This window comes from Miscanthus floridulus, chromosome 9 (genome assembly GCF_019320115.1).
Source record: "Miscanthus floridulus cultivar M001 chromosome 9, ASM1932011v1, whole genome shotgun sequence".
NCBI lineage: Eukaryota > Viridiplantae > Streptophyta > Magnoliopsida > Poales > Poaceae > Miscanthus > Miscanthus floridulus.
Window position 1 is genome coordinate 124,500,372 of NC_089588.1, and position 10,926 is coordinate 124,511,297.

At 42.6% G+C, this 10,926-nt stretch overlaps 1 protein-coding gene across 1 annotated transcript; it reads right to left on the reverse strand.

Annotated features, from left to right (window-relative positions):
• Positions 1 to 346: 346 nt before the first annotated feature.
• LOC136484228 (protein neprosin-like) lies at positions 347 to 6,513 on the reverse strand. The gene is made up of 7 exons (XM_066481451.1): positions 6,096 to 6,513; positions 4,620 to 4,706; positions 4,265 to 4,510; positions 3,989 to 4,159; positions 1,951 to 2,004; positions 1,678 to 1,833; positions 347 to 965 (listed from the first exon to the last, which is right to left on the reverse strand). The coding sequence occupies exons 1-7, from the start codon at positions 6,264 to 6,266 to the stop codon at positions 594 to 596; spliced, it is 1,257 nt and encodes a 418-aa protein (XP_066337548.1). The 5' UTR covers positions 6,267 to 6,513; the 3' UTR covers positions 347 to 593.
• Between the last annotated feature and the right edge of the window lie 4,413 nt (positions 6,514 to 10,926).

Sequence of the window (10,926 nt, forward strand, 5' to 3'; positions counted from 1 at the left end):
TGAAAATCATTGAGCACATTGGGCGACACACATATGTTGTGACCGTCTCTGTAAATAAAATGGCCTATCTCCTAAAATCGATTTTATGCTAGTGTTTCCAACTGCCTGTAAAAATCGAGTTTGACACAGGTGAGCTCTGAAATCACTTTTCGACGTGCTTCTTGATAGATCCGTCGTTGGTCTAAAATGGAGGCACCTCTAATAATCTTTTGTGTAGTAGTGAATCACATTTATTTATCTAGTAAAATTGTTCATGCATATGTCGATCTCTGCTTACCACGGTTGGGCACTTATCAACCCAGTACATTTGTATTTTAGGTACAGATGATGACACCTACTTATTTGATATTGCTAGACACATGCTCTTAAGTTATATATCCTTCAAACTTCTATTCCTTGTTTATACCTACAATGTTGACAAATATGTAGCAATTTACTCTTGCAATGCGACAAGTGGTAATGCATACTATTACACCCAATGATATAGATCCTAATAATACTTATTCGGCATCGAGTAGTGCATAATGCATTTCTTATGGGGAATTGTTCTTGTGTCAATGAGACGTTTGGGCTGCAACAAAGTACAATTTTTGCTATTGGCAGTTAGGGTTCTTCCCAGGTCCTCCATAGAAGATGTAAGTGCCCCAATCAGCACTAGTACCATTCTGCACGTTGTAGCAATTGGGCCACTTAGCTAACAAGTTTACACCACTAGGAGATTTGAGATTGTTGGTCGAATCAACCAATTGAATGTTCTTGACGTAGCTGGTCTTGCTGAACCCTTCCTCAGGAAAGTGTCCACTACCCATCTGTGTGGATGTTTGGCCTGCATCCGGTGACGATGCCACCTCGCCTCCCCACTCGACTGAGGCGGCACTACCGGCCAACTTTGAGAAAATCGAAGTTGGCCAGTAGCCTAGATCATGGCCTCCCACTTGCAACCACCAATTGCCCTCCTTTGGGTCCTGAAATTCAAAATTTATTGGAGATTTCAGTAGACAAAATCATGATTAGGGAATATTGTTGTAGATTCCCTATCTGAGTAAAAGCTTGTGTACGTGTTCCTTATTTTCACTAAGGAATGGTTTATATACTTCCCTTCCACGGTAGCGGAAGTGCCATCATTGTTGTTCATTTTTCCCAAACTTGAGAACTTTGGAACATACCATTGGGAGTGTAGGAATTTGGCATGCATTATTTGTGACATGACGTGTGCATAGCAGATTAAGAACTGCCATTGGGAGTGTAGGAATTTGGCATGCATTATTTGATACATGATGTGTGCATAGTTGACTAAGAATAAGTACTAGATGAAAACTAATGCATAAATTAAAAAAATGCCATGTCATGCCATATCTAATCAGACATGTTAATAGTTGATAGTTTTTCAATCAGTACTATAGCTCCTAAGTCTTATCTCTGCTAAGTTCTAATTTAGCAGGCAGACGTTCCATAGAAGTTCACAATAGGTAATTGATATTAACTAGCCAATGTATTAATTAAATGTTTGGCTCACTCTATCTCCCTTAGAAATCATTGGCAGTAGAGGAAATCCCTTAAAAGAGCATTACTTGAACAGTCTAAGTGCTACTTCAATAGTGTGGCCTAAAGTCTGAAAGTACGTTGATTATGAACAAAAAGCAGATGTCGTCGATTGTGAAAGCTTTTGGTGTTTACCTTCCAAACTAAAATAGTGATGTCATATTGTGAGCCACCATAGATGGAGACAGGGGACAGATAGGAGTTGGTAGCACCGATGGCAATCTGGTTGCTTGTCTGTATAAACCCTGAGCATAGTAGATTGTAACATCCTGTTTTGTTGTATGCATCCCGCTACAATATTCCACATTAATAAAAAAATATTAGTTAATTATTATGCAATTTCTGACCTTACAAAAGTGGGACCAATATAAAAACTGATGATAAGAAGCACCATAATGTTTATCTTACAGTCCAGTAGATGAAGAGTCTTGTGTGGCTATCCTTATACAGACCAGGGTAAACCTACAATTTGTAGAAAGCATATGTACATTAGCAATAACGAAAGATATTTCACAGCTATCTACACCTTTAGAGAATACTTATTGCTTACATAATGGTACGATGTTATCATCTGCCAACTCTGTCTATTCTCTTGAACTTTTAAATACCAAAATTATAATACAATTTATTTTGTTGTAAGAATTGTCAGGTACTAGTAATAGTGAATGAAGGAATTGTAAGCTAGCTAGGCCATGTAAGACTGTTTTTTGTTAGGTGACGAAAGAGGACAGAGAAATTTGAGGTTCTCATTTGGTGAAGTAAACAAAACTGGCAAGATGATCTTAGTATTGTAGACGGCATGGGCTGTATTTTTTCCATTGAGATTATTCAGATACAATGTGAAGTTTCGCCAACAAAACCACCAATATGTGAAATGCCCATAGAATCCTATTTTCGATTGTTTCAATAGGGTCTTATTTCTGTTCTCACTGTAGTTGCTACTTGCTTGTTGTTGACGGTCGATAACGCCAACTTTTAACTATCATTATGACATACTTTTACCCCTAACACCAATCACCAACATAGATATAATATTTAAAACAAAGTATTTTCACAAGTTTTGGTGATTTCATGGTTGCAAGAGGATTTAATAAGAAAATAGACCAAATCAGCCACTTTATGACAAGCAAATCAGGTCCAACACGAAATTGACTCCACAGGGCCACAAACCATCATCCACGACAAATGGGATGCAGCCACGCAGGATGGGGCCTAGAGGGGGGTCAGCCGACCCACCCTGGCCCACCTGGCAGCTCTACGTTGCTCCACTACCTTTAATTTGAGGATCAACCTCCACCATTTATCAAGGTTGGTTTGATTGGAAGGACGAGATTTTACGTTGCCACGGATTCATGGGCCCACGAGGAGCCAGGAGCCCCGTATAAAAGGACCCCATGACCCCACTCTAGGAGGCATGATCCATTCAGAGCAGAACAACCACACTCAGAGAGAAGAGCTCCTAGATATCTAGTGTCTTAGCATAACCACTCTAAGTTAGATCTAGAACAGTCGAGTGACTACTTGGATTCCGGATCTAGTCACCGGAAGCTTGGTGTAGCTCTTGTATCCTTTTTTATTCATCTATCAATACTTTGATCATCTACAAATGACTTTGATCTTCATTCATATCATGTTCTTAATGATCATGTTCTTAGTTTACTTTGAGTATTTGCTTGGTATAGTTAGATTCCTTTTATATCTCTTTATATGATCACAGAGCGCTTGACCCAGTGTTCGAATAGGTTAAGTAGCCAAACCATGTGTAAGCATGGTGCTTATACATTATTTTGCCTGTGGTTGCACCATCCATTCTGGGAAGTGTGGTAGATCACATGGGTGACAGCCATGTTGATTATCTGTAATCCACCCCCCGTCTGTAGGACTAGTAGGACATTTATCACTATGGATGAAGTCATTACTATGCTTCTTCCTTAGATGATGCCCCATATGCATATGTATTTATTTAATCTTTTGCTATTGCTAAGTACATACACATTCATGACATGCTTTGACTTGAAACTAGAATAACTTAGGAATTTATATCTCTTGCATTCTACTTAGACTAGCTATTGCTATTCATTGGAGTCTCCCTGATTGTTATCCTTATCACATATATCTTTATCATTTGGTTATTATCTCTATCATTTGGTTTACCCCTGCTTAGAATAAGTGTTTAGTTTCTTAATTCATCATAAGTATAAGTTATCAATCTCTTTAATGTCACCGCTCGTCCCTGTGGTAAAATACAAATAACGATACCTAGAATACTCCCGGTGAAATGCTACAATGGTTTATCTGTGCGCATGCAGAATTTTCCTATTTTCTAATTCACACTTATAAATACCAACACTTGTCTCTTATTTGGTACTGCTTATCATGGCTCATCGAATTGGTCAACTGAGTTCGTTTAGACATACCATATAATATCTTATGTAACAGGACTCACCTGCCATCCTGCTTCTATAGTATTGAGGTCGTTGTTTGGGTAGGACCCACTACTAATCCAGAACTGGGCCAAGCTGAATCCTTCGTCCCTCTCGACAATTGGTTCCCACAAATTGAAGGTTGCTTGGGTACCATAGTAGTTGTCATCCTCCGGTGCAGATGCTATGGCATGCTGCTCAGTGGGAGAGAAAATAATAAAATTAATAGAAATAATAACAAAAGCGCAGAAGGAAGATTAGAACTACTATGAATGTGATTCTAGGAGGAGATTTTGTACCTGGTGGCCTCTTAATACATTCACCGTGTCAGGGTCAACCAAGGAAAAACGGTTTGGGATGCTCCAAGGCCACTTCTTGCCATATCTCTCAATGGAGCTCACCCTGAGGACATCCTCTTCTTTTGTCCTTCGGATTGGTATGGTGTTCTCTGGGCACTTGCCATTTTGATGCCATGTTTGGATGAAAGGATTGGGTGCAATGTTTGACTTATTACTGGGGCCTTCCGGGTGGCAAGGGGGCATCATCTGAAGGGTGACCATAGAGCACCATTTGAGTCATATCACGATAAGGTAGGCTAGCTTAACATGCACAACACTTAAACCAAAAGGTTAACGGTGCTATAAAGAGAGGAACCTGGATAGTATGGTTCTCGAGGAGAGGATGATCGAATGCAGGCTGTTTGGAGATGTGCACACAGTCTATGATATCTCCATCTGGGCTCTGTTAATTTCTCAACAATTTTGCAGAATCAGTTTTTGCAACAAGGCAGACAAAGAGAAAACTTCTTTTATCTTAGTATATGATCAACAAAACTAAAGAAGCCTCCACCACGTTAATTCTCGAGCCTTAAAATTACCACATAAATTGAAGAAAATAAATCAAATTGCCCTTATGCCTGTTTGTGTATTTTCCTCTAAAGGCATTATAAAATTAAAGTATAACAAAGGTAATTAACTTTGTTCTGCCTTATATACAATTAAGAAAACAGAGTCAGTTTGAAGAAAATTTACACATAATCTTTTTGATAAGTTTACTAAAACAAATTCCACACATATTTAATAATATATGATTGGTTAAAAGTAAAAAAGACAACTACATATTGGCAGGACTGCACACATGACTTTTATATTTGCTTCCTGTTTTGTCAGGAGCCGATGACATAGTCAACCGCTTCTCTATATGCTAGGCCACACTGTAGCTTATGAATCTATTCTAAAAATCGATTTTCAGGGATGGTTGACATAATTAAACCACCTCTAGAAACCTGTATCTTTTAGGGCCGCTTTATTATGTCAATCACTGCAGAAAACACGGATATTTATCTGGCCACCCTTGAAAATTCAGTTTTAGAGGTGCTTCACTAAAAGGCACTTGTGCTGCAATAGTCCCTCCTGCGAGTGAAAATATTTTTTCTATTTTTTTCGTTGCAGTTTATTAATTTTATGTGTTTTCAAAAATATGAAACGGTTGTTTACTAAGTCCAATGTCTGATAAAAATGGTTTTTATAGATGGTTGACTTAATAAAACCATCCATAAGCTATGTCTTTCTGGTATCCTGTCTCTCATATAAAAACCACAAGGGAGTCCATCGATATATAGAAAAGGTTTCTACTGTAAAATTAAGGCTTTTCGTAGGAAACTCTGTCGCAGGACTGGATGTTACTCGTCAAGCATATATGCTGAGCCATGCCATGGGCCACTTTTATAAACAGCGGTACATATTCTGTATCAGAAAGCACCAGTATTTTTAAAAAGCGGTTTATAGGGGCACTATAGTGGTAACACAGTTGTACTAATTAAATAGCGGTGGAGCCGAGCTCTCCGCTAAATGCCGCTACAACACAGTTTTTTTTATGGTACTAAAAGACAGTTTTAAAACAACGTCAAGCACTACCTTTACTCCATGCATGCATGGCGAACCATGCATGTGTGCTGCAATTCACGAGGCAGGAGGAGGATTTGGACATTTGGTGTGTTGGGACTAGCAAAGGTACGGTAGAGTGCATGAGAAGTCATTTCTATCATACAGTCTTCGCAAAATCGAATTCACTCCCACGAACAAAAGGAAGACAGCAGCCCCAACGATCGTGTTATGGGCCAGTACATACCTCAATGGTCGCGAGAGGGGGCTTGTTGAGCCGCCGGAGGAGGCTTCGAACCTGTCGCCGGCGCTGCGCCGATGACGTCCCCACAGTTCTCGCCTCTGCTGCACCATCCAAGAAGAAGAGAAACGCCACGGCCCCGACGAGCGCGAACAAGCACACTCGCGTTGGTGCCATCGAGCAGCGGCCGGCGCTGGCGGCGGTTCTTCTAGCTGCTTAGCCTTCCTTCTTCCACGCGCGGCTGTGCTGTGCATGTGCAGACGACGGCTGCGATGGGCGAGAGCACGGACTATGCCGTTTTAAAAGGCTAGTTGGACAATCGATCGGAGAAAACGCCTGGAAACAGCATGCATGCTGGTTCAGGTCGTGGACGTAGCCGCGGGCCGGGTGGATTCGTCTTGGACGGGGCAAGAGAAAAGAGATCGACGACGACGTCGGACATTGGAGGCGATGTGGTCGGACGCCTTGTAAAACTTGCACTGCGTGTTGACTCCGAGTTAGCAGAACGTTAGTTCTTCAACGCGTACGCGCCAATTGTTGCACGTTCACATCCTTTCCTTCCCTTTTCAGGTCCTCGTCGTCCTCACGGTTCTTTAATTTTTTTCCCAAGATCGTGAAAGCAGGATCGGACCGAGGAAAAAGTTGCAGCGAAAATAAAATACTACTAGTGGATAGATATAACAGAACATTTCAGACATCGTTGTGTTCTTGACGGTACGGTCAGCAGTTGCCTCTAGCTTCGAAGATCTTTTCAGGTGATCACACTGAGATGCACCACCCATGTGTATCTAGGTGTATTTAGATATAAAAGGTTGATATTAGATAACCAAATGTTGAAAGGTTTATATATTAGACATACTCCCTGCGTTCCAAAATAAGTGCACATCACGTATATCGAGGAGTCAAACTTTATAAAATTTAACTCACTGTATAAAAAATATCAATATTTGTCTCTCCAAATAGTTTTATTAATTATTAAAGTATATTCCATAACCAATCTAAGGATACTTATTACACATCATAAACATTAGTAATTTTTTGTATATGTTTGGTCAAACTTCGCAAAGTTTGACTCCTCGATTGTGAGATATGCACTTATTATGGGAAGGAGGGAGTAAATATCATCGATGATCGACTTGCTAGTAAAAGGAAATTGGGAGATGCTAGCACCAAGAAGGACGCCCGCGCCTGCACCCCGTGTCACGTGCATCTCCGTTTGCGCGCCCTCCTTCATTTCTCGTGCCCGCATCGTCCGGATGCCTCACCCACTCGCACACAGGGACAGCACGCACACATCATAAACATTAGTAATTTTTTGTATATGTTTGGTCAAACTTCGCAAAGTTTGACTCCTCGATTGTGAGATATGCACTTATTATGGGAAGGAGGGAGTAAATATCATCGATGATCGACTTGCTAGTAAAAGGAAGTTGGAAGATGCTAGCACCAAGAAGGACGCCCGCGCCTGCACCCCATGTCACGTGCATCTCCGTTTGCCGCGCCCTCCTTCATTTCTCGTGCCCGCATCGTCCGGATGCCCCACCCACTCGCACACAGGGACAACATGCTTTCGCTCCGCTTCCCGCGTGCTGGCGAGGGCCGCCTGCGCCCCACTCTGTATTGCGCATGCGGGGACCGCATGCGCCTGCTCTGTATCGCGCTCGCACCCCTGCCTGAGGATGTGCGCCGTGTGACTCTGGCCCTCCCATCCAACGCTTGAAACGTGAAAACACTTGCAACACCAAAAAACTTGCTGCAACATACATCTAAAACAGATGAAATATTTGGAACAAACGCGTGCAACATTCAGATAAAACACTTGGAAATATAAGTCTGAAATAGATGAAACATTTTGAACAAACGCTTGCAACATCTGTGTGAAACATATGCAACATCCAGATAAAACACTTGCAACATACGTCTAAAACAGATGAAATATTTTGAGCAAACGCTTGCAACATTCGTGTATGGCCATTGTAACATATGTAACATCCTGATCTACTTTTACAACATCGATATGTAACACTTGCAACATACATCTGAAATATCTGAAACACTTGAAACATACGCTATAAACATGCGCTTCTTCCTGTCATGGTGTCTTTGGCCAACCGCGGGAGACGATGTCCAGGCCGGCGATGACCTTCACCTGGTGGCGTCGGGGTGGTGGTGGCGCAGTGCACGCCATGGCAGCGACGGGCGAGCGCGGAGTGGGGCGCGGCGGTGGATGCCCGCGGCGGCGAGGCGGAGCGGCTGTGATGGCCGCGGCGGCAAGGTAGATTGCGGCGCATGATAGGTCCGCGCACGGGTAGATGGCCACAGCGGTGTGGAAGAGTGGAGCGACATGACGTAGGATGGGGGCATGCACGAGGAGATGGCTGTGGAGGCGAAGCAGATTAGGGCGAGCGGATGGCCGCATGGTGTGGTGAAGCACGCAATAGCCGAGCAAAGTGGGGAGATATTTTTGTGAGAGATGAGGACACATAGAGAGTAGACAGGCCTGTTGAGCCGGTAGCGGTAGCGCGCAGGCCCGTCAAGGAGGGTCCGGCGTGGACGGATGCCCTAACTGAAGCATTACCGAAGCAAATTTCTGGATTGACGCTACAAGCAAGCAAGATGGCCTAGTGGGCCACCACCAGTGATGCAAGTTCCGTGGGGAAGCGACTATGGATGTACGTATGGATCGGATGAAGGGAGCTTCGTCGGACCCTTCTTCGAATACAAGTTATATCATTTTTTAATTATTACAACCTTGACTCATATACACACACACAACGAAAAATGTGATCAATATTAATGGTCGATATAGAAGTTGCACTCACTAGTAGAGAACAGACCTTTGATCCTCGGCCAAAATGGGCTCTAGTCCCGGAATTTTTTGCCCCCGGGACTAGAAATACCTTTAGTCCCGGTTGGTGGCTCCAACCGGGACTAAAGGTCCCTGCCCAACGGCTACTGCGCCAGACAGAGGTGGCAGGGACCTTTAGTCCCGGTTGGAGCCACCAACCGGGACTAAAGGTATACTTTTACTCCCGGTTGGTGGCTCCAACCGGGAGTAAAGGTCTACTCCCGGGCCGTGGCTGCGCCCGGGGTTGGAAAGTTACCTTTAGTCCCGGTTGGATCTATCAACCGGGACTAAATGTTCTCCCTTTATAAATCGGCCATCTCCTCCTTCCTCCCCGAGCCCGAGCTCAGCACATTTTGAAGCTCACTGCAGTAGTGTTCTTGCTTCCTCCCTCCCTCCATTGTTCCTCCATCCATTCTTCGATTCCTCCGTCGATTTCTTCGATTCCTCCGTCGATTCTTCAGTTGTAAAGGTTACCAATCTCATACTCTCATTTTTTACCATTTTCTTATGCCATTTTATTCACTATATATATTTATGGTTCTTTATTGTGGTTTTTTTCATTTGTAAGCAATTTGAGCTCAAAATCACTTTAAGCTTGCATATTTACATGAAAGAAGGTTAAAGTATATATAAATATAAAGTTAGAAAATAGTTAGAAAATTATAGCAAATCCTTACTAGTTGAACTTGCGGACCGTGTTCAGGTCGGCGAGGATGTTCTCTGCCGAGCGGTAACGGACGTCAAGGAGGAGCTTTGATTCTACGAGGGAGAGCGATAACGGTCGTGGAAGACCGTGTTCCCTTCCTCGTAGAATCGGAGCTCTTCCTTGACCAAGTACGGTGCCGTCCGGTAGAGAAATGCTCGCCGAGCTGATCACGTAAGCAAGGTCAACTAGTACGGATGGTTATTTATTCACATGTCCTGATATCGTCGTAGTAGTCTGTCAATCACCGTACCTAAACGTAGTATATATAAATAAAAACTTAGAAAATAGTTAGAAAATTATAAAAAATCCGTACTAGTTGAACTTGCGGACCGTGTTCAGCTCGGCAAGCATGTTCTCTGTCGAGCGGTAACGGATATCAAGGAGGAGCTTTGATTCTACGAGGGAGAGCGACAACGGTCGTGGGAGACCGTGTTCCCTTCCTCATAGAATCGGAGCTCTTTCTTGATCAAGTACGGTGCTGTCCGGTGGAGAAATGCTCGCCGAGATGATCACGTAAGCAAGGTCAACTAGTACGGATGGTTATTTATTCACACGTCCCGATATCGTCGTAGTAGTCTGTTATGTGTGTACATTCCCATTCTTCTGTTAATTTGCGGAAATATCATATGAATTACTTACCTGCCGCAGTAAAAGACGAGAACACAATGACCATTAAAAATATCATTGTTTAGAGATCTAGATAATTTTATAGTTTGTTAATTTTATTTGTTTATAAAAGAAGAAATTTATAGTGTATTAAAAAATGAGTATAGAGAGTAGATGGCAACTGCTTCCGGGTCCTCGACCTCTCATGGGTTTCCAAAGCGACTTAGGCCAGGCCTTCCTCTCATTCCATGCGGCAAGTGTCGTGATGAGACGAAGATTGTGATGGAGTACCGAGTGAAGAAGGAGGGTCCCAACAAGGATCGTATCTTCTACAAGTGTCCGGATCGTAATGTGAGTTATTTTATCGTATTTAATGATTATGGTTAGTTTATACCTATTTTCATGATGGTTGTGATTAAAGTTCTAATTTTTTGTTTTAATTTCAGTGGGATGGCAGTGGACGATGTTCAGGCTTCTACTGGGACGAAGAGTATGTTGAACTCGTGCAAAAATATCTTGCACAACAGGCAGATACGGCGGCTAATGAGGCAGTGATCCAGCCGAAGAAGCCCAAAGATGTTGCACAATCGGGGGATCTGTCTGTTTTAGTTGAGATTGGTCGCGAAATCCTTGTGCTCCTGAAATGTATTTTAGCTTTAGTTCTTTTAGTGGTAGTT

Bases quoted from the DNA above. Each gene is read 5' to 3' on its own strand.
- LOC136484228 (XM_066481451.1), bottom strand. From the start codon at position 6,266: ATGGCACCAACGCGAGTGTGCTTGTTCGCGCTCGTCGGGGCCGTGGCG. The intron at 4,707-6,095 runs GTATGTACTGGC...AGAAATTAACAG, and splicing joins CCCCTCTCGCGACCATTGAG to AGCCCAGATGGAGATATCAT. The intron at 2,005-3,988 runs GTGAGTCCTGTT...TACAAATTGTAG, and splicing joins CTATAGAAGCAGGATGGCAG to GTTTACCCTGGTCTGTATAA.